Genomic DNA, 22,338 nt, shown 5'->3' with positions numbered 1-22,338 from the left:
GGCTAAATTATCTAAAGATTTCCAATTTAGATGGTTGATTGCACATTGGAGTTCAAAATTCCGATCACCGGAAGGCCTGCTGAGGTTGGAAATTTATAGAATATCAGACCAAAGTTTGTCTAAGGGGCATGAGAAAAAGATACGGTTCCTTCTCTCATCATAGCAAGGAAATAACCCATGTTACGAGTCTAGAAATCGTAGGCAGCCTGTCAAGAATGCATAGCCATGCAATAAAAGAGTGCTTGAGAATATGATACGAGGACCAAATGACTTTGTGCCGAGGAACTTTACGGTCTGTTTATGCTTCAGGTGGTCCCAAGTAAGATAAAGAAAATTTACCGGCCTTTGTGTCAGGAAGAGTGGGGTTCAGCCCATGTGTTATTTGACCAATTAGAGATCATACGTCTTAGTCTTTTAATCGAGCCCCGCATATTAAAAAAGCTAGATCTTTTGACGTGAAATTAGAGTTCGTCGCAAATAGAGAAAAGAAAGAAAATAAACCGAAAAAAAAAGAAAAAGTAAAGTTGGTTTCGTCCAGTAACTTTTTTTAGTTTGTTTAAATAAATTTATTTATGTTAAATTTAATGAATTTATAAAAAATTATTTCTTATAATTTTGTAATGAATTTGAATCCGAATAACATAAAAAATATATATTTTCAATTATTATTTTATACAATAACGATAAAAACTTTTAATTTTGCAAATAAATTTATATAAATTTATATGTATTAATTTAATAATTTCTTTACTTATACAGATATATGCAATAATCTCCTAAATCTATTTTTTATTTTTTATTTTGTAAAATAAAAACAAAAAATAAAATAAAAGTACAAAGGAAATGGTGTCGGCAGCAGGGGGAACACATGAATGTGTAACCGTGAAAGTGATTAACATTCTTTGCGTCTCACTCACTTTCGTACTTTGCTTTTTATATTTCATCCTCTTGTTTTTTTTCCCCATAAATTTAACCTTTTTTTAGGTTATAATTATAGTAAAATATTACATTTATATAAATAAATAAATAAATTATTATTATATTATAATCAAATTATAATTATATATAATTTATTTATAAATTAAACATAATTAAATTTAAATTTAAGAATTTAAAATTTTAAGATTTCTTCATTGTAAAATCAAATTTTTTTTAGCATATAATGTATTAAGTTAAAATAATAGTTTTATTTCCTAATTTTCATTTTGTTTATTTCAATATCCAAACTCGGATAAAATCTTAAATTCTAACTAGAATTAATCCAAAGCAAAACAAATAAATAAAATTTTCTTTTATTTATTTTTGTCAATTTTTTCTAATAAAAGTATTGAAAATAAAATAGAAAAAAAAAACTACACCAAAAAAAAAAAAAGATGTTGCTTTAGCTTTTGCATTTGCGTTTTGCGTTCTGTGTTTGAGATAGCTATCCATTGTTATCTTTACTGCTTCCACACTCCTTGTATCCGAAGTACATTAAAGAATAAAGCAAGGGACTCACCATTCACCAAAGGCCAAAGCTTCCAAAACCAAACTAAATTTCATGTAAGATTATCCATCTCTCCTTTCTTTTTTTATTTTTTTTTTCTTTTCGTGAATTCAATGTTTGTCTTTCTCGTTCTATGTTTTTATTAAATTTTTTTTCATCTTTGTACGATTTTTAAAATTTTTCATGTGGAACTTTTATGTTAGATATGATTTTATTAGGGTTTTTTTGGTGAAGTAAGTTTGTTTGGAAATAAGTTTCTTTTATGAATTCTAGCAGTACCCTTTTGCTCCGAATTCGATTTCTTTTTAGGGATTCAACTCGTTTTTATTTTTGTTTTTATTTGTTTTAAGAACAAAAAAGAAAGGCATGTAATATTTTAGTGGTTTGTTTGTTTGTTTGGAATAAGTTTCTTTTTATGAATTTTAGGAATACCCTTTTGCTCCAATTAGTATATTTTCTCTTTGGGGTTTCCGAAGAATTTTTTTAAAGGAAAAGATGAGAAGATAAACATAGTAATTGTTGTAAAACTTTGCTGTTGAATGCAAATATAGCATGTCCTACCTGCAATTGGAGGATTTCTACTACCTGGCTGAAGATTTTGTTGATGACATGGATGAAGATAACTATGGTAATGCGGGTGGAGACATGGATGCTGATGAATATGATATGGTTTGTTTTATGTTGTTGCTACTTTTAATTCATTTTTGTAATTGAGTGATAGAATTCATCACTTTAAAACTATAAATTGAGCAGCTGACCAAGGTGACTGATACGTCTTCTGGGCAAGCACGGAAGGGGAAAGACATTCAGGGGATTCCTTGGGAAAGATTGAACATAACTAGGGAAAAATATAGATTGACAAGGCTTGAACAGTATAAGAATTATGAGAATATCCCTTCCTCCGGTGAAGCTGTTAACAAGGTTTGTTTCTTCTCCTACCATCTCTAAATGAGCTAGTTTGTCTTAAAGAGAATATGATGTTAAACTTCACGGTAATTGGTATTTGTTGTTTCAGGAATGCAAACAGATGGAAAAGGGTGGGAACTACTATGAATTCTTCCACAACACTAGATTGGTTAAGCCAACAATCCTTCATTTTCAGGTTTGTAAGTTTAATATGTACCGTGATTATTGAAATTCAGTAGACAAAGAGGAATGCATAAAAACTATTGTCATAGCAGGACACCCATACATGCATTTGTCCATGAAAAATTATTTGATACACTGAAAGTGGAGTTTTTTAACTCCACAAGCGGGGTTAAGATGATGACATATGTCTTATTTCTTTTTTAAATTAATTTTTATAAATATATAAAGGACATGTGTCACCATCTTAATCCTCCTTGTGGAGTTAAAAAACTCCACTGTCAGTGTATTTGATAATATCTCTTTGTTGATACATAGTTTGGCAAAAGGATTCTTGTAGCCAGCAAATACGACTTTGAGATTAAAGGCTCAATTAGGTGTATACACACACACACACACACACACACACACATTCGTCTATTAGGCTCACCGACAAACATATATAGATGCATATATGCTTGTGTCTGTTTTTGGTACTGTTCAAACTTCCAAATGATGGTTCTATTTAAGTTTTAAGCATCGCTTTTCTGATTGAGGGATAAGTTTAAAGTTGCTAATATTGACCTTACATACTGGCTATAGTTGTTGGTATTGATTCTTAAATTTGCAACTTTCCCTATTTTAGTAAGCTGTGGAGCTTATTTAGTGATCCTTATTTTAGAAATTAGGAGGTATTTTACGTTTGTCTAATAGTGTTTGGATCTTTCTTGTAGTCTCTTATTGGGCCCAAGAGTTGGCCGTTGGTATGAGTTTTACTGTTTGAGTTAAAGACTTTGAGTTCTTTTTTGACTAGAATCATAAAGACTATTAACATACTCACTCACTTTCTATTGATCAGTGAATTATAGTTTTCCTGCAATTATACTCTTTTATGTGGTTGTGTCCCCATTCAACATTAAGCGCGATGTATAATGACACTGAAGTTAGGATTATTGTTCTTTTTTTTTCTACAGTTAAAATCCATTCTCAGTTCTGTAATCATCACTAGAAGTACCTTTCACTCTCCACTTCTGCAAAACAAATTTCTTTCTGTTCACATGGTTGCTTATTGGTATAGTCATTAACACTTTCAAACCATAATCCTAAGTCGTGTACAATAAAAACTCTAATACCCTTGCAATTTTGCTCTGAAATGATTCCAAAGCTCATTCCCACCTCTTTTTGCTTTCTGTGAAGTTGTAGGTGACACTAAGAACCAATATTCTTCATTTGATATATCATATTGTTTGATAGTCTTAATCTCTCAAATGCCCAATGGATAAAAAAGGCGGGATTTTTCCTATAAATTTAAATTTCATAAAATAGAATCCCATTATCATGGCATGGTATATTTCTGGTATCTCTAGATTGGACAAGTGTCTGTTGTGCTATATTCTGTTTCTAAAATTATAAAACGTATTATTTGAGCAAACACTTTTTTTTTTTTTTTGTATATTGAAATTTCAGTAATAGAAGCCCATTATTGTGTTATGATATTTTTTTGGTGTCTCTAGTTGGGAGAAGCATTTATTGGTTTTGTATTTGGTTGGTGAAAGTGTATCTAGACGCTCTTAAATAACCTATTGTGGAATGAATTTGCAGCTCAGAAACTTGGTTTGGGCTACTTCAAAGCATGACGTTTACCTTATGTCCAATTATTCAGTTATGCATTGGTCATCATTATCATGCAATCTGTCTGAGGTTGTTAATTTTGCTGGGCATGTGGCACCTATTGAGGTATTACAGTTGTACTGGTTAGTCTTATTGCTTCTTATCTTAATTTTGAGGATAGTTAGTTATTGTCGTAATTCATCTCTTCTTTTATCTGCTAACTTCGTAATGCCTTGTAACTAGAAACATCCAGGAAGTTTATTAGAAGGTTTTACACAAACTCAAATAAGCACACTAGCAGTCAAGGACAATTTTATGGTTGCTGGAGGCTTCCAGGGAGAGCTTACTTTTAAGGCAAGTTAATATTTGCAGCCTTTTCCTTATTTTTGCTAATATTGATTTCTTTTTGATCTGCTGCATATGAAATGGAAATGCTAATTTTTTTTATTGCTGGATATTTTTTTTATTCATTGGCAATTCTTTTGCGACAGAATCAGAATTACCTCCAGCCAGTTTTCCTCTCCCACTTTCTCTAAATTAAGTAACCTAGCAACTGTATTTGAGATGGCTTTGAAATCCTTACCCTACATACTCAAACTAATGTGAATTCCATCTGGAATCATCTGAAATTCTATCAGTTATGTGATGACTTGTTATATGTAATTATTCTTATAGGAACTGTATATTCTTCATGGTTAGAGTCTTAATCATCTTGCAGACTTGTCCAAGAAGTGATAGACATTTGAACAGTTCTTTTACTAAATTGGGAGTGTGCTTAGTCAGCAACTCTTTTTTAGCTCAGAGAGAGAGAGAGAGAGAGTTGGAATAATTGTGGGTTTTGATGAACGAAATACCAAATGCCTTCATTTTTTATCTTAAAAAAATAATTCAGTTAAGAATTATGCACTGAAGTTATATTCGTTATATTAACATGTGTAATTTTACACTTACAATGGTAACAGTGCTTTAATTTTACCATGATTTAAAATGGTGGGTTCCAACCTCCCCCTTTTGTATCATGAAATGCTTTAAAATTTACCATTTCCTAAAGTATTACAAGTACTGCATCCCCATCTTCTTACCCATACCATAACCTAGGATGTATTGCATTCCTAGTACGATCCAAGTATTTCAGTTACAGATAAGATTATTTAATTGTGATTTTGCATTCTGATAAAATTCAAGAAATTGAATTCTAGAAAGTCCTAAAATTGAAATGTTGGTATCTTTCTCTTTCTATCATTTATTTACTTGTTGCTTCTGCATATTCGGGTTTTGCACAAATATATTTTTCGTATACTTAGTGTGCTTTTACCCATTTCTTTTATTGGTATTGTATAATTTCATTTTCCTGTTGCTGCAGCACTTGGATAGAAAAGGAGTAACCTTTTGTACCCGGACAACCTATGATGATAATGCAATTACAAATGCTATCGAGATATATGACAGCTTGAGGTAGCATGATAATTGCTGGTTGGCTGTTTCTGGGCAAAATATATTGAATAAAATATAGATTGAATTTCAAAACTGTTTTGCAGGGGTGGAATTAATTTTTTGGCCTCCAATAATGACTGTAGCATAAGAGAATATGATACAGAGAGATATCAACTTTTGAATGATTTCCATTTCCCTTGGCCAGTTAATGTAAGCCCTTCTAATTGCTATTATGAGGCCTACATTCTTAATTCGGTTGTTCTTTCTTAATCCTTTCTTAATCCATCAAGTTCTATCTTATGTCCATATATGTTTCAAAGAGATGCAATGGTCTAAGGGTAGTTTTATGGTCATTAGAAGTAAATGATATCTTCACATAATGGAGACAAATGGTGAAGTTGACTTACAGGTCTGCACTTCAATGGCAATAGAGATTATTGCTTCAAAAAGAGAAAAAGCAAACCTAAATCATCTCTGACATTAATGGATTACCTTAATTTTTAATCACATAACTAAACTTGTTTATTCTGATGCAGCATACGTCTGTCAGCCCCGATCGAAGGCTTATCACTGTTGTTGGAGATCACTTGGATGGGTTGCTTGTGGATTCGCAAAATGGAAAGGTAAAAAATTTAATTTTCTAATATGATACTGGAACTATATGGTGAGCCTTGGTGCAACATTAAGGTTGCTACATAATGAGGTATGGATTCAAGTAGGGAGATAGCCTCCCTGAAAGCAGGGCTTAGGTTGTGTACATTTGACTTTCATGCATTGCACTTCCCTTTCTTGATATTGGAATTGCCCGTTTTATATTTTATATGGTTAAATTTGGAGAAAGAGTCAAAATGGTGAGCCTACCATGAAGATTGAAGAGCAATAAATTACTATTAATGCAATAGATATACTTGACGCTTAGTGTATATATGCATATGTAATTTTTCTGACATTAGTAATTGTTATTTATCCCATTTGTGCCTTTGAGAAGAAATGAAAGGTCCTGCATAAAACCAGGTGCAAGCATCATTAAATATGCTCGCTTTTTACTACCATCTTGATCCAAGCTTAACCAATTATTCGTGTATGGTCAAGAGTATCATATTTTAAACACTAGAAAGTGTGCTACCTTTCTAGTGTAGAAAAGTAAGAATTATGTAGTGTTATTGAAGTAAGAATTATGTATTGTTGGTGAAACTGAATCACATTTTATGTGGTCTCAGACTGTAGCCACGGTGGTAGGTCATCTAGATTACTCCTTTGCATCTGCATGGCACCCAGATGGACGCATATTTGCCACAGGAAATCAGGATAAAACCTGCCGAGTGTGGGACATAAGAAACCTCTCCACTCCGGTTGTGACTCTCAAAGGAAACCTGGGTGCTGTTCGATCAATCCGATTTTCATTGGACGGCCAATTCATGGTAGTTGCTGAACCGGCAGATTTTGTTCATGTGTACAGTACAAGTGCCGATTATCAGAAAAGGCAAGAGATAGACTTCTTTGGCGAGATTTCAGGGGTATCTCTGAGTCCAGATGATGAATCTCTGTATATAGGAATATGGGACAGGACTTATGCTAGTTTGCTGCAGTATAACAAAAGACACACTTATGGTTACTTGGATTCTTACTTGTGATCATGTCCATGATTCCTGCTTAAACGAGAGTGTGCTGCGTGCTCCTGTAAGTTTTGCCCCCTTTTTGCATTCGCTTTTGTTATATAGGGTGATTTGAGTGAAGATCAAATATGACAGTAGAATAAGTGTATCCTTTGTTAGAACTTTGCTAGGAGCATGTACAGTACAATATCTTCCTTGAAATGAAATGTCTCGCAACAATAAATTCTTTGTCATACTTCTAACTATGAAATTTTAATCACGTTAGTAACTATTAAATCTGGTTTTGGCTTACTCACACAAAGTGGTTACTTGATGTAATTTCAATACCCAAAAAATCAATCAAAGCCAAGGAAAGGCCTGAAATTATTGCTAATGCAAAGCAAACGGTTGGGCGAAAACAAAACAGGAGAGACACAAGAAGCAAAGGTGGCCGTGACCATGGTTTGGATGTTGTGAACGCTGGTCACATTGCTTTGGACCCCAGGAACCTTCAAATTCTTTTTGTCTGCTTCAAATCCGTCTAGTAGTAACATCCAAAGAGTAAAAATAATTGACAATTGAGAAATGGAAAGCGAAGGCACGAGGGGGAGAGGGCATTGAAGAAGCAACAGATTGGTCACAGCGAAGACGGAAGAGAAGGGATTAAGCTTCCAGACAGAAGAAAAGGCTTTGATATGCGTTGGGAATATGTCAGTAATGCTTTGTGGAACCTATTGTTTGCTTTCTCATCCCTGTAGTCCTCTTTGATTGATGTTCCTATTTTCTCTTTTAATTAAATGTTAATTCGTGTATTTATATTTATTTATTTCATGTCTAATACATGTAAAATATAAAAATTATTATGTGTTAATACGTTAAATATAATGTTTATTTATTTATTTATATCATATTCATATATAATTTTTTATTAAAATTTTAAATTATATGATTTTTGTGTTTTCATTTTCACGTGTTATCGCTGTATTATATTCAAAATTGTCAGACTTTTCATGAAGTTACCTTTGAGTCCCCGTTTTTCTCGTTTTCCCACCTTGGCTTAGCTTTTATAAACAAGAACTACCACAACCTGGCTGACAGACCCTTGTTCAAAACCCTCGTGAGCACAGTAATATCACTGAAAACACTGCATTTCTTTAGTAAAATAACCATGCAGGATTTGATGCTTTCGTGGTCTTGACTCTTGCCATTGCTTACTTAATTCCTTGTTGAACAGAGAAACGAGAAGAATTGCCCGACAATGGGATTTTTTCAGCTGATGATTTGCTTGCTTCTTTCCTTGGCTGCATTGGAAATGATGATGGTTCTATTCAACTCAAAGATAATGTTCTTGGCCTGACAGTCTTCCAATCAGATATCAAAGACGCTTTTTCTTATCTTGACTCATGGAATGAAGATGATAACTCGCCTTGTTCATGGAGGTTCGTACAATGCAATCCTGTCAATGGTCGAATTTCCGAGGTCTCTCAGGAGAGATTGGTAAAGGGCTTCAAAAGTTTTAGTATTTGAAGGTATTATCACTTTCTCATAACAATTTCAGTGGTAGCCTTAGACCAGAGCTTGGTCTTATTGGCAGCCTTGAAAGGTTTTATCCTAGTCATAATAGTCTTTCAGGACATATTCGGAGCTCTTTTGTCAACATGAATTCAATCAGGTTTCTCGATCTTTCTGGAATTCTCTCTCAGGTTCAATCCCCGATGATCTCTTTTAAACCTGCTCATATCTCTTTAGCTGAGAATTCACTTGAAGGGCAACTGTCTAGCATACTAGCTCGATGCTCCTATTTGAACACCCTTGATCTCCCCAAAAACCATTCTTCTGGTAACATAGATTTTTGCTTCTGGGATTTGGTCTATGCACCAGCTTCAGGCTTTGGATCTATCCCATAATTCATTTTCTGGGACTGTTCTGGAGACAGTAGCTGATGCAAATGCTATAGCAGGGTGTCGATATGCTATGGTAGGGTGTCCCATAGACATCCCAAAAATTGGAAAACAAGAAAATTTAAAGCAAGATTTTTTTCTGAACACCCTTAAAATTTTACTCTCATCATAATTTTTTTTTCCCAAATACTCCACTCACTGCCATTATCTAATATCCAGCCACAGCCCACAGTCAGCGACCACCAGGCACTCAGCAGACACTCACTGCACTAAGTGGACATAAAATTAAAAAAAAAATCATGAATTTGCCATTGTCCGGAGGGATACTAGCTCTGCATAACTTGAAAGAGCTACTGTTACACGGTAATAGCTTCTCAGGATTAATGCCCCTAGATATTGGATTATGCCTACTTCTAAATGCATAGGATTTCAGCTCTAATCTTTTCACTGGACCACTTCCAGATTCTCCCCAGAGGCTAAATTCCTTGTCTTTCTTCAATTTATCAAATAATATGATCACAGAAGATTTTCCTCAATGGATTGGTAACAATGAGCAACTTGGCGTTCCTCGACTTCTCAAGCAACAGTTCAACAGTAAACCTGCCATCATCAATTGGTAACCTGAAAGCAATAAAATGTTTGAGCTTGTCAAATAATAGGCTTACTGGGAATATACCAACATCACTTGCTTACTGCTTCCAGTTATCCGACTGTCCACTTGAGGGATAATGGATTCAATGGTAGCTTACCAGATGGTTTATTTGACCTGGAATTGACTGACGATTCAGAATTTTTTATTGGATGTCAACTTATAATAAATAATAATTAAGCTAGCATTTTATTTAATAACAAAACACAACGTTTTATTTAATTTAAAACCCCCTTTTAATTTAATTGAAAACTACCTACGACAGAAAAACAATCAATGTTTCTTAAAAACTTTAATTTTCATTTTGGCCTGTAAATCCGTCAGCATGTTGTCTAAAACGTCGTTTATTAAAGATACGTCGAAAAAGGTGTTAAAATGAAAATTTTAAGTGTCAGAAAAGAATTTTATTTTAAATTTTCTTATTTTTCATCTTTTGCTACTTGGATCCATCTTGGGGATCGGAGGAGAAAGATTTTTCCAACAATGGTTTAACAGCTTCAATTCCACTGAGGTTCAAGTAGCCTGTTTTAGTCTCTTCAAGACTTATATCTCTCTGGAAACAGTCTCCAAGGAAATATTCATGAAGAATAAGAAAGGGGTCTCTTTGCAAACACGAGGTACTTGAATTTATCATGGAACAATTTTCGGTCAGTGATACCACCAGAGCTTGGTTTATTTCAAATCTTAATAATAGATATGATGATTTACTAATAATATAAAACGAATATGATATGAAAATAAAATTAAAATGAGACATGATTTAAAATTATAATAATAATTATATATAAATTTAATAATATAAAAAAATTATATTTTATATTTTCATATTAACATAAATTATAATACATAATTTTTATATAAAATATTATATAAATATATAAATTTTAATATTTTATATAATATAAATATATGAATTATTAAATCTACTTAATCGTATTTCATCTTCGAAACGATACTTATATGTTGTTCCCGGGGATATATATGAAGCTGGAAGTTTGGCTATTCTTCAGTTGGATGGAAATTCATTGACAAGAGCAATTCCAGATGAGTTAGGAACTGTTCATCTCTCTACTTTCTGTAAGTTTGACTATTCTTTTTTTTTCTTTTTTTTCATTTCTTACCTTTAGCAATTTTTTTTTATTAAGGAGCAAGGAAATTTTGAGTTTTTTTCAATGCATCCTTTACTTAGGTCTATACAGGCAAATTTATTTATTTTGTATTTAACAAATTCACGAAAAATTACTTTTATTTTAACCTCCTAAAGTATGTGGCACTAGAGCTGGCATATCAGAGCTTAAAGGGTTAATAAGAAGTGCGATATATATGGTTTTGGGGTGTTAATCTTGGAGCTTGTGACCGGAAGAAGGCCGGTCGAGTATGGGGAGTATAAGTTCGCGATACTAAGAAACCACGTAAGAATTTTGCGTTCCAAGTATGAGTGATTATCCGGAAGATGAAGTGCTACCGATGCTCAAATTGGCACTGGTATGCACCTCTAAGATACCATCCAATAGGCCTTCCATGGCAGAAATGGTGCAAATACTGCAGGTTATCAATGCCCCAGTTCCACAGAGAATGGAAATATTCGAAAGAACTAAACTTGTCATATGATTCTTCTTTAGCTTTTATCACCAACACTTGTCTTCACTTGTCAAAAACTATTATTGAATTCTTCTTTATCTTGATAGGCTAACTTTGACAAATAATCATTTTTTAACAAAGATTAAAATTAAACTTATATTATGATTCGGTACTTAATACTGAACTTATCATTGTACTTCAATTTTATTAAATTTTATCACTATATATATATTTTAATTTTTTAACAAAAATAACCAAAATAAAATATTTGATAAATATTCAATAAATGTAAGTGATCAATTTTCATAATTTCGTTAATTTTTGTTTAAACAACTTTAAAATATAATGTTCAAATTCAATAAATTAAAGTATAAAAATAAAACTTAATTACTGATTATTGATTACTTCAATTTCCAAAATTGTACCTGCACCTTATGTGCAGTAAATGAGTTTACCAACCAATAGCTGAATCTACCTTTCGATAGCCTATATGAATAATTTTACGAGGAATTATTCTTGTAACACTACTCCAGATAATGCACCTCTAAATGCAGACAACAAACATCGAAAGTTTCGCATCACTTATCGTGCAAGGACTTCATTAAGTACAATCTGTTGAAACTCTGCCCAGCAACCCTGCAAAATTATATAACAATAATAAATTTTCAGAATGTCAAGCCTATGGTCCAGTACTGATTCGAGTCTAAAAGGGTGAAACTACAAGTGAAACAAAAACCAGAGAAACAGGTTGTAATGGTACAATTAGGACCCCATAGATTTCAACATGTCAACTAGCAGGAGATTTTCAGATGTCATGCTATCCTGAAAAATAATAGGTAAGATTGAAAATAGACAACATACGCATTGATTTGGTTGCAGTAGTTAGCAATTTGATTTGTTATGAGAAAGCCCTCCAACCGTGATGGCTCAGGGATCGGCTTGAAGATGGGATTTGAGGGGTCCTCCTCAGGCAAAGGCTCCTCCCCAGCAGCTTTTCGTGCCATGTTCTCTGCCCTACAGATACAAAACAGAACAAACATGCATAACCATATAATAAATAAAATCAGGTGAACTTTAAGAACACAAAAGAACGACATGAAGTCTTTTTATAAAACAAAATTCACTCCACCCAAAAAGGAAGAACAAGGTGAGAGATTCAATCTTTTAACTTTTAATTGTGATAATCGAAATCCTCAAGAAAGAAGAAAAATCTTCAATCAATTCTACTTGAAAGCTTTCTGCCCCAGAAATTTCAAGGTCATCAGACATGAGAAAACAATTTTGTTTATTTTCTTTTTTTCGTTTTATTTTACAAATTTGTTTTCCCTTTCCCTCTCTTCCCAGGGAAATCACTTGTTGGGTTAAAAGATGGGAGCTTGTTTTGAACAACATGGATTGCTGAAATATACTACCTTCTTTTCTGAAGCCATGCCTGTTGCTGGACTTGTTGACGTGACAGGCTCCTGTAGTAAAATTGAAACTGCAAGAAGAAAATAAAAAGGCAATTTATGTAAAACACAAAATAACAGCTAATGACAGCAGAATAATATCAGAGAAAGGGGAACACATACCTTCTGCTGTTCCATTGACAAATCATCCATGCATTCAATCAAAAATTCCATATTCCTCTCCATAAATGGTTTAGTTGACAATTGCAGACGGTCATGATCACACTAAAACAAAGAACTACAGTCAGAAGAAGGCAAATTTCAAAGATACAAAGTCTTTTACCATGGTACTACTAAAAATTCTTTAATCAACATTTTATATTTCACCTGTGTGACTGGCGTATCAGATTCCAGCTCAGTCATAAAGGCACTGATAAGGGCAGAATTTGAGACTTTGATCTGTCATACAAACATTAACATGAAAGTGGTAACCATGTTTGTTTCATTTGCAAATATAATAGCTTTGGTATACATAAGGCAAGTCTAATATACAAACTCATCCCTAATCAGTGACATTCCAAGTATTGTAAGATAAAAATTATGATAAATCCTCAAAGAATCCCACAAACAGGATCTTTTTGCCTTCTTTTCATATCATTACAGCACATATTAACATTGCTGAAAGAATTGGTTATTCATCATATGCAGAGTAATTATCAGGAACACTTGTTTGAATTACAAGCAGCACGATGAAAGGTAGAACTGGACTAATGGTTACTTCATATGAGATGATAGTATAGGGTATGCAGCCTCTATCATAGATCACATTAGTTCATCCAAATAGTAAACAGTAGAAGCCTTAGAAGCTTACAGGAATTTCCTCAAAAATATCCACCCATGACAAGTTTTTCTCCCTCAGCCTGTAACAGCAAAAGAGGCCATCAATATCAGATCATACAAAATTCATTTTCATAACTTTTGACAGCATGGAGAAACCATACTTCTCTCCAGTAAAGTTTTTAGCCCGATAAAGTTCCATGAAAGAATCAGATAGCTTCAAAGCCTTGAAAGCCAAGACACCTTGATTAGATCTTGAAGGATCATAGATAATGCACACACACCTCCTAATATTCTCCTGGACAGATTAACAATTAAGCTGATAAATAAATACTTCAATAAATAAAATGATGAACTAAAGTTTGACAAGTAATTTTAAATAGAAAGCAATACAAAGTTGTAAGTTTAAACAAAAGGCCATGGAGCTTTATTATTTGGTTTTATTTTTCTTTTTCATCCACAGATTGAAGAAAAATATCATGTTCATTATCAAGCACACGTTTACACACAATTCAGGAGCTTCAAAACAAAACTGGTAGCAAATGATGACAATTTCCTTTACTCAGGTTCAGGTTAAAGCAGGGGCACAAGTTCTTTTTAATAGGGAGGGAAGCAGGGAGGGAAGACACAAAACTATGAAGCAGAGATTTACTTACAACAGTCTCCATATTGAAAGGAAATAAAACAAAGGTGAAGCAGCACTTTTAAATTCAATACCTGATAATTCATGAAGGTCTCAATCAACTCCACTGTCTGGTATGAACCCAAAATTGTTGATTGGTACCTGAAAATATGTTAAGGTAAAGTTCATTGCATAAAATAAAAAATAAAAGGGTGCGGTGCATAATATAACCATAACTTAAGGTACAAATTACTGGAAGAAATACAACTACTAATATACCATGCATTCGGCGGCAATAAATGTATCACGATTGGTTCTTAACTACACCAGAATTATTAGGAAATTAAAGCCATAAACAGCACAGTGATTCCTAACTCCATTCGTATAAAAAAAAAATCCATGATCCATCAACTACTTCACAATGTTAGGCTCAGATTGATGTGGTGTTTCTAGTTCTTTGTTTCTATAAGCCAAAACCACAGAAAAACAAATGCCGATATTTAGAGAAACCAAAAATTTTAAAAATTACCTTTCCTGAATAGCTGTAAAGTGCATGATCTTACTATTAAAGAGAACAATTATGTTTGAACATTCATTACCTTATAAACATCGCTCTTTTTCAATCAAATATAAGTTTAACTTTTACTCTTTACTTCTTCATCTTTTAGCAACTTTTAACAAACCAAAGAAAGCAATTATCAAAAGCAGCAATCAAACAAACAAACAAACAAGCAAACATGTAAACAAGAAAGACATTACCATCCAACAGTGTTGTTATCAACATTAACCTCCCTCAGACATCTCATCATCTCAAGCTGATAATTAGCTCCATCAGCTTCAATCTCTTCGTCCTCCTCACGGATCTGCCTCAACGATCAAAACATGAGACATTCTAATTAAAAAAAAAAAAACAAATGCTCAAAAAGTAAAAGGAAATTTGCGAAATTACCGGAAAAGGGAAACAGTTAGTAACTTCAAGGACAGTGCCAACATCTAATCCAAGAAGCTGGCCGGTAACAAGTGCAGGTGAAAACTCCTTGCAGTGTTTGATTATTTTTAATATCACCTAATTATCAAAATTTATTGATAAGAAAATAGAAATTAAAAGAAAATTAGGTTACAAACATTAGAAGAAGGAAAGGAGGAATACCAGTCCTTCGATCTGGACAACTCGGAGAGGAGAAGCAACCTCCTCCGTTGCTGCAACCTGAAGGAATGACCTTGCCATTGAGTTCGCCATTATTGAATTTTCGGTTGTCTTCGACAGAAAGCTCTGTTAGCTAACAATTGCAGAGAAAAGACGAGGAGAAAAGCCTACGTTTTGCTTAAATCTCTTTTCCACTTCTTCTTTGATTCGGATTGGTATATATAATATTGGGCTATTGGTTGGGTTGAATTTTGCGCTTTTAAGTCCAATTTTTATTTAACAGAATTATGTAAGTTGAAATGGGCACTTGGTTGACGTTTCCTTTTTTAACCTTTCACAGAAAAAAACAATTTAGTAATTCAATTTTAATTTTATAGTAATTTTTAAATATCAACTCTATTAATAATAAATATGATGATATAATAAAAAAATAATAGATAAAATCATAATATTTAATATATTTTTATTAATTAATATTTATCATATTTTATTTTATCTAACATCATTAATTAATGATGCAAATTACTCTATCAAATTAAATTTAAAATATTAATTTTTTAAATATCAAATAATAAAAAATATATAGCTTTAAGTCAATTTAAACATTAACCCTTTCATTTTCACAAATATTTAGGACTAACCTTTTTTTTTATATTATGGATTCGAACTTCTATCCTATAAATAATTTAACATCTTTAAATAATTAAAATTTTTTTCATTCGAATTACGGGCTCGAATTATAAATAATTTAATATTTTATATTACCGACTCGAACGATTTCATTCGAATTTCTATTTTAAAATTTCAGTTTCTATAATTTTTTATTTTTAATTTATGATTTTTTTTGTAGAAAAATAAAATAAAAATTTTGCACTAAAAACATGACAACCTAAAATTAGAGCCAAGCAAGAATAAGAGCTGCTGTGTTCTTTGCTGGGTGTTTGACTGTTAAGGGTATACCAATCTGCACTTACCAAAAGTTAACGGCGACAGATTTATCGTTAATGCTCCATTGAAGGCATAACAACATATAACTGAAAGAACTTAACGGTGCTTTATAATTATAACAAATTTTCTATCAATTTGAATAGAAATATCTAACAAAAGGATAAAATTATAACAATTTAAAAATATTTGTCTTTTGAGAAAAAAAAGTTTAAAATTTAAAATAAAACAATTGAGAGGTTAGACATACAAATGAAAAATTTTATAATTAAAAATTTAATTTAATTGATTTATGTAATTATTTTAAAAAATAGTATTTAATAAATTTTGATTTAAATTTTAACATTTATAATTTTTTTATTTTTAAATTTCAGCTATCTTTGTAAAAAAAAAAAACAAAATTTACAAATCAAAATGGAAGGACAGTATTGAACATATTAAAATTTTTATGCCTTTTAATAAATTATACCATCCTCTAGTTTAAAAGAAAAGGGAAAATGCCCCTATTTCGTCAATGAACATTGGACAAGGCTTAAAACAATTCCAAATCCCAGTTCATGTCTAGTATAAGTGGCGAAAAAAAGTAAACTTGAATCAGAGAAGTCAATGACAGTAGCTGCAGGGATTGGGTACGCGTTGGTGGCGTTAGGGCCGTCTCTCGCCCTTTTCGTCTCCGTTATCTCCAAAAAGCCTTTCTTGATCCTCACTCTTCTCTCCAGGTTTCCCTCAGTTTCCTCCCTTTTCTCTCTTTCCAAACAAACCCAACTCTGGGTTTTCTATTTTTCAATTCTGAACTTGTTGTTCACTTCAAAATTGTAACTTTTGTTTGTTGTCATGCAGTACTTTGGTTTGGCTTATAAGTTTGATAATATTATCTGGAATATGGAGAGCTTTCCTCCCTTTGAACTCAGCAACATGGTGGCCTTTTGCAATTCTTTTATTCACATCCGTTGCCTTTCAAGAAGGCCTTCGCCTTCTTTTCTGGAAAGTTTACAAGTAAGCCAATTACTATTGCTACTTGCCTTTTGTTTTCAGAAGCAGAAAGGAAAATATAAAACCAAATGCTAATGTTTTTGAAGAATTAAAAATTGAAAATGTAATTTCATTTTTGGGGAGACAATGTGCATGATCCTACTTATTTTGTTGGTGCTAAATTTTAGTAATTTTCTTATCTTTAATCAATTATGTTTTTGTTGCTTTCTATCAAAAAATAATTTTTTTTTTTACTTTATTGCAATCTTTACTAGAAGATAGAAGAAAAAAAAAGGTGAATTGCTAAACTCAAGTAGTAAAAGTGGCAACTAAATAGAGTGTTAAAGAACATAGAGTGGATCTTTTGTTTTATTTTTTATTAGGGAAGGGGGATTTGAATCTGCTCTTTGAGTTGTGGATATATGCATCTTCCATTGAACCAAATGCTAAGGTGCATAGAGGGGTCTTTGATTAATTTATTGTATAGTCTTTTTAGGATGTGTGATACATAGGATTATGATAGGATAAGATAAAGTGATATTATAAATACGATTAGATTAAATAATTTCATCCAATCTTGTGTTTGATGTATGGAAGGATTAGGATAGGATAATTTGTTTGTTGGTCAAAATTATCCTTCCTCAAAGTTTATATAATTTAAATTAGTGATGTAATTTTTAAGGGTATGATAGGACATTTAAGCTCAATCCTATGGATCCACTTTAGGAGGATTGAATCATCCTATACCAAGAGGATGATTAATCCTCCTAACAATCCTATCCCTTTTTTTAGATACAAACCAAACATATTATAGAATGATTATCATTCTACCCTATCCATCATCTTATGCACCAAACATGACCTTAATGTGCCTTCTTGGATATAACACTATGTTTTGCTGTGAACCCCAGTTTGATAAATGCCTGCATTTGAACTTCCTCAGGAGGTTAGAAGACATAATGGATGCTTTTGCTGATAGGGTCTCAAAACCACGACTATATCTGACAGATAAGATGCAAATTGCTCTAGGTAAGATTGGAAAAGGCTTCTATATCTTCTTTCATATTGTCTGAATTAATATTTTTTACTTGCTTTGAAATTGGCTGTGCAAAGATTTTTCTGTTAGAATTGATACATGAAGGGAAAAATTTGTTATTTTTGATGTACTGTAATATGACAGAGTCAAGGTGGGTTTTTACTGTATTTTGTAAAATGACCCTCTCTTTATTATGCAGTCAGGCCTTTAATGTGCTGGCTTTGCAATGAATTCTAATTCTAGAGAAGCATCATGTTGTACAAAAGTCATGTTCATTGGGAATATATATCAGATGCATAACTCTGGCCATACTATGATCCTCCTTTTCCCTTGTTATTGTGTGTGTGAGTGTGTGTGTGTGTGTTTTTCTTTTTTTTTTTTTCTGGAAATAATAAATTATATTGATATCTTTTTTGTGTTCTTTCTGAACATTATTTCTTGCTAATTTGTTTTATTCACTGATATCATTTCCATTAACTGCATCAGCTGGCGGGTTAGGTCATGGTGTGGCACATGCAGTATTCTTCTGTCTTAGCCTCTTAACACCTGCATTTGGTCCAGCAACCTATTTTGTCGATAGGTGTTCACAGATACCATTTTTCCTTGTTTCTGGTGAGTTATACGTTTTTTCTTCTATAAATATGTTACATGCATCTGTATATCTTTCTTGATTGCATTTAGACATGAAGCATACCTGTATCTTTGGCTTTTGCACTGTTCTTCATTTCATGCAACATGTAGGTTGAGATTGAGTTACTAGAATGGAACTACAGGACTACTTGGTCTTAATTTTCTTTATGGATTGACACCTCTTAAGAACTATGTAAAGTTGGATTTGAAGTTAAGTTATTTCTAATAGCTTTTATCTAACATTGCAGCAATCATTGCTCTTGCATTTGTGATGGTTCATACTTTCTCAATGGTTATAGCATTTAATAGTTATGCTGAAGGGAATAAAGTGGATCAACTTTTTGTTCCCGTAGTTCATCTCGCTGCTGGAATGATGGTAATAACCTACTTTAATTTGACATGTTTATGCCATAGCTTTTATCAAGTCTGACAATTTGCAAAAGTGCTAATCTTTAAACAGTGATACTTCAGCATCCATGGATGGATATCCTATGTAGCCTTATCTATTTGAGTCATGTACCATTTGAACTTTGAAATTGGAAGGCAAGAATAACTGCTAACATCTAGTTCTATTTTCTTGTTTTGAAATGCATGAACTTCATTAAACCTGCTTGATGTATGGTATGTTTAAAAAATTTTGGAAAACATAGGGTTTATGGAAGTGGTAGGAAGTAGGATTAGGTTTTAGGAAGCAGTAATGGTTTGAATCTCGAAAGAGGGCTGAAACTGAAGGAAAAGATTGCTGGAAATTTTGGGTAGCAAGAATATTTGGATTTAATTGGTGAATTCACTGAACTGAGGACTTGACTGGTGAGGACTGATATGACATGGGGGACGAATATGGTTGGAAGTCACAATAGGTTGCCAAGAAGAGATAAAACTTGTTTAAAGGAAGAGTTTTCTGTGCTGTGAACGGTAAACTGAGAACACTAGCAAGAAAGGTTGAAAACTGATTAGACCTTGAATAGTAGCTCAAAACCATGTAACTGTCATGTCTTTGGGTTTTGAAGTATGGTTTTCCCTGTTTGGTATAGAAAACAAGAATAATTTTTGTAAGGCTGAACTATGGATGTACCTCCGCTCTCATTCCCTCAAAAGTTAAGAAAGGGGAAGAAAAGAAAATCCTCATCGATGGTTTGGTCCATTTTTACATAACCGGACATTGTTTTTTTTTAAAGTAAAACTGTGCTATGTTGATGTTACATTTTCATAATAGACATTGGCAAGTGATGAGAAGTTAAAAATAATGCTCTTTTGGCATCCTTATCCAGAAAAATGAACTCAAATGGTATCATTTTGGTCCAGACAATAAGGGGAAATCTTAGTGCTTAGTTTTGGCATTTAGCATTTCTTATACAAATACAAAAAATATGACTAAACAAAGAACAAGAGTTCACAATTAAACATTTTCCTTGGTTTAAACCTACCCAATCACAAGAAGGTTATTTGTAGTTTACCATTTTTCCTAGTCAAAGAACCACTAGATCGAAAGATTCAACTGTTAGGTGTGGGTTTAAAATTGTATTTTAATCTCTAACATACCCTTGTGATCAAGTTTTGTGATCTTGATAGCAAGTAAAGCGCAGGCTTTCCACATACTTTACATTGAAAGTTAATTTTATTGGGGTAATTAGGATTTTCAAATTCAAGACCATTAGGTTAAAGAAGACTGTCTTGAAAGAAATACGGCTTAAGTGTTATGTGGGGGCCCAAGAATACAATTTCTTAAGTTAAATTATGGTTATAGATGCTTTTTAACTGTGCTAACGAATGTTTATTAAATATGCCTGATGTTTCTGACATGCATGTAACTCTTTCTTTTTTGGCCTTTTGCTGCTTGTGTTGTTTTTCTTATTGTTTTACCATACACAGTTCGAGATGGAAGCTTTGTACTTATTCCTTGGAGTTCTGAACTTTCCTAGTACCTTTGGTCGGTATATTCTCTAAGTAATAGCCATGCCTGTCTTCCAAAATTGTCTCATTTTAAAATCCCCTTTCCTCATAATCTAAAAATAAACAAATAATTAAAAATATGAAAACGTTGTTAGCACCTTGCTGATTAGTCATGTAAGTGGACTAGAGGGTGTTTTCTTTGTTAGATCTTAATTTGAATCTTACAGCTGTAGGTGTTTTCTGTTGGCCATTGGAGGGCACCATGTTTGGTATGCTGTAAATAACTTGATCAGATTAGTAATACTGAACTGTGTGGAGCTGTAGTAACAAATGAATTTGGTGAAGTAGCCCCAAAGAGTTTATGCTCACTCTTTCATGCTTTTAGAATCATTTGACACAAGATAGTGTATTATATAGCTGATGCTTTCGAAACAAACACTTTTTCCTTTGACATGTCAATAGTTTGTAATGTGTCCACTTATAATGGTCAAAATTAGCTCAGTTCTCTCTTAAGTTTAGTTGCACTTCTTGTCTCCATCCATTGTGAGTTTAATGTTTTTCTTGCAAAGATTATGTGAATGATTCTTACCTACTTTTTTTTTTTCACCTTTCCCCCTAGACCTTGATAAACTTTGCGTCTGGCGGCTGCATTGTTGGGATTCCTCTTCTCTACTTGATGGCAATCTTGACCTTGATGCATTGTGGGAGGATGGTTTCGAGAAGATTAACTGAAAACCATAGGCAGGGTAGTTCATAACAACCACTAACTTTTGCGGTTTCTCCCTTTGTTTAGATGCATCTGCATAGCTCCTACGATGCAGGTGGTAGTCATCTAAGTGCAAGAAAAGGCTTCTTTTCGAATGAAGTAAGTTTGCAACAACTAAGACCCTTCTTTGAAACCGTGTCTAGTGGCGTATCATGTAAGTACTTGTTTGTGTTTGCGAGGCCTCATGAAATCTTATAGTTTGGTATCTTCTTGCATTTTATATGGCAAGACAACATTGACTAGTTCCTTCAACATGTCTGCATGTATTTACTTTGCCTGGTTCAACGGATGATTATAGTTTGGTCTATCCTACTTGAGATTGGTATATTGGTATTTTCCTTTTTTTTGCACTTGTAACCACATGAATTTCTTTCTATTTTCAATTTGATCGTATTGTGAAACCATGGATTGTGTTGTTTCTTCTATTAGTAGCTGAATCTGTTGGCCTCTTACTGATCGTTAATGCTTCAATAGAGTTGAACTCATCACTGTACTTTTATTTTAGACTAATTTTTTGGACAATAATTAATGAATAGTTATGTCACCTTTATTTCCAGTATTTTTGATGAGTTAATAATAAAAAATTTGAAAAGAAAAAGGATTTCAAAATAAAGAAATAATAAAAAATTATTTGTTAATAAATCCGAAATGAAGCTTGAATATCATATTGAATAGTTTTTAGTAGAAGACAATCAAATATATTTTTCTAAAATTCAAAGATGAAATATGACATTATCCCTTGTAATAATTAAAAAAATAAAAAATAATATTATTTTTTAA

General features: G+C 32.7%; 3 protein-coding genes and 1 pseudogene across 13 annotated transcripts; 3 read left to right on the top strand and 1 right to left on the bottom strand.

Moving 5' to 3' along the window:
• The first annotated feature begins 1,359 nt into the window (after positions 1–1,359).
• On the top strand, positions 1,360–8,883 carry LOC111287222 (putative WD repeat-containing protein C2A9.03). 10 transcript variants are annotated; one of them, XM_022877593.2, is made up of 10 exons: positions 1,360–1,542; positions 2,038–2,155; positions 2,240–2,407; positions 2,502–2,588; positions 4,154–4,288; positions 4,406–4,516; positions 5,526–5,617; positions 5,701–5,806; positions 6,133–6,219; positions 6,817–7,445. In XM_022877593.2, the coding sequence occupies exons 2-10, from the start codon at positions 2,039–2,041 to the stop codon at positions 7,228–7,230; spliced, it is 1,317 nt and encodes a 438-aa protein (XP_022733328.1). In that variant the 5' UTR covers positions 1,360–1,542; position 2,038; the 3' UTR covers positions 7,231–7,445. The 10 variants fall into 10 exon arrangements, 8 of the variants coding, with proteins under 8 accessions (XP_022733328.1, XP_089615132.1, XP_022733336.2 ...); XM_089759007.1 differs by having other exon boundaries at positions 1,411–1,542; positions 4,154–4,305; positions 4,416–4,516; XM_022877601.2 differs by lacking the exon at positions 2,038–2,155 and having other exon boundaries at positions 1,397–1,542; positions 4,154–4,305; positions 4,416–4,516.
• LOC111287735 (probably inactive leucine-rich repeat receptor-like protein kinase At3g28040) lies at positions 7,777–10,412 on the top strand (annotated as a pseudogene).
• A 1,273-nt stretch (positions 10,413–11,685) lies between these two features.
• Positions 11,686–15,516, bottom strand: LOC111288348 (eukaryotic translation initiation factor 3 subunit H-like). The gene is made up of 11 exons (XM_022879208.2): positions 15,320–15,516; positions 15,119–15,235; positions 14,929–15,032; positions 14,265–14,331; positions 13,712–13,845; positions 13,582–13,630; positions 13,098–13,169; positions 12,894–12,995; positions 12,735–12,802; positions 12,184–12,336; positions 11,686–11,958 (listed from the first exon to the last, which is right to left on the bottom strand). Exons 1-11 carry the CDS (start codon positions 15,407–15,409, stop codon positions 11,901–11,903), a joined length of 1,014 nt encoding a protein of 337 aa, XP_022734943.1. The 5' UTR covers positions 15,410–15,516; the 3' UTR covers positions 11,686–11,900.
• Positions 15,517–16,743: 1,227 nt separating this feature from the next.
• On the top strand, positions 16,744–21,962 carry LOC111288376 (gamma-secretase subunit APH1-like). Of its 2 annotated transcripts, none has more exons than XM_022879257.2 (6): positions 16,744–16,980; positions 17,102–17,257; positions 18,177–18,262; positions 18,756–18,881; positions 19,148–19,275; positions 21,412–21,962. In XM_022879257.2, exons 1-6 carry the CDS (start codon positions 16,868–16,870, stop codon positions 21,547–21,549), a joined length of 747 nt encoding a protein of 248 aa, XP_022734992.1. In that variant the 5' UTR covers positions 16,744–16,867; the 3' UTR covers positions 21,550–21,962. The 2 variants fall into 2 exon arrangements, with proteins under 2 accessions (XP_022734992.1, XP_089615127.1); XM_089759001.1 differs by having other exon boundaries at positions 16,775–16,980; positions 18,145–18,262.
• Positions 21,963–22,338: the final 376 nt, after the last annotated feature.

Source organism: Durio zibethinus, chromosome 4 (assembly GCF_047325235.1).
Source record: "Durio zibethinus cultivar Kanyao isolate XHJ-2024 chromosome 4, ASM4732523v1, whole genome shotgun sequence".
In the NCBI taxonomy this organism is placed as follows: Eukaryota; Viridiplantae; Streptophyta; class Magnoliopsida; order Malvales; family Malvaceae; genus Durio; species Durio zibethinus.
The sequence above is the reverse complement of the archived record's forward strand: the minus strand, read 5'-3'. Positions and strand labels throughout refer to the sequence as shown.

Bases quoted from the DNA above. Each gene is read 5' to 3' on its own strand.
- LOC111288348 (XM_022879208.2), bottom strand. From the start codon at position 15,409: ATGGCGAACTCAATGGCAAGGTCATTCCTTCAGGTTGCAGCAACGGAG. The intron at 13,631-13,711 runs GTATGGTTTCTC...TTGCTGTTACAG, and splicing joins AAAAACTTTACTGGAGAGAA to GCTGAGGGAGAAAAACTTGT. The intron at 12,996-13,097 runs GTGAAATATAAA...TCTTTGTTTTAG, and splicing joins CTGATACGCCAGTCACACAG to TGTGATCATGACCGTCTGCA.
- LOC111288376 (XM_022879257.2), top strand. From the start codon at position 16,868: ATGACAGTAGCTGCAGGGATTGGGTACGCGTTGGTGGCGTTAGGGCCG. The intron at 18,882-19,147 runs GTGAGTTATACG...CTAACATTGCAG, and splicing joins ACCATTTTTCCTTGTTTCTG to CAATCATTGCTCTTGCATTT. The intron at 19,276-21,411 runs GTAATAACCTAC...CTTTCCCCCTAG, and splicing joins ATCTCGCTGCTGGAATGATG to ACCTTGATAAACTTTGCGTC.
- LOC111287222 (XM_022877593.2), top strand. From the start codon at position 2,039: ATGTCCTACCTGCAATTGGAGGATTTCTACTACCTGGCTGAAGATTTT. The intron at 4,517-5,525 runs GCAAGTTAATAT...CTGTTGCTGCAG, and splicing joins AGGGAGAGCTTACTTTTAAG to CACTTGGATAGAAAAGGAGT. The intron at 5,618-5,700 runs GTAGCATGATAA...ACTGTTTTGCAG, and splicing joins GAGATATATGACAGCTTGAG to GGGTGGAATTAATTTTTTGG.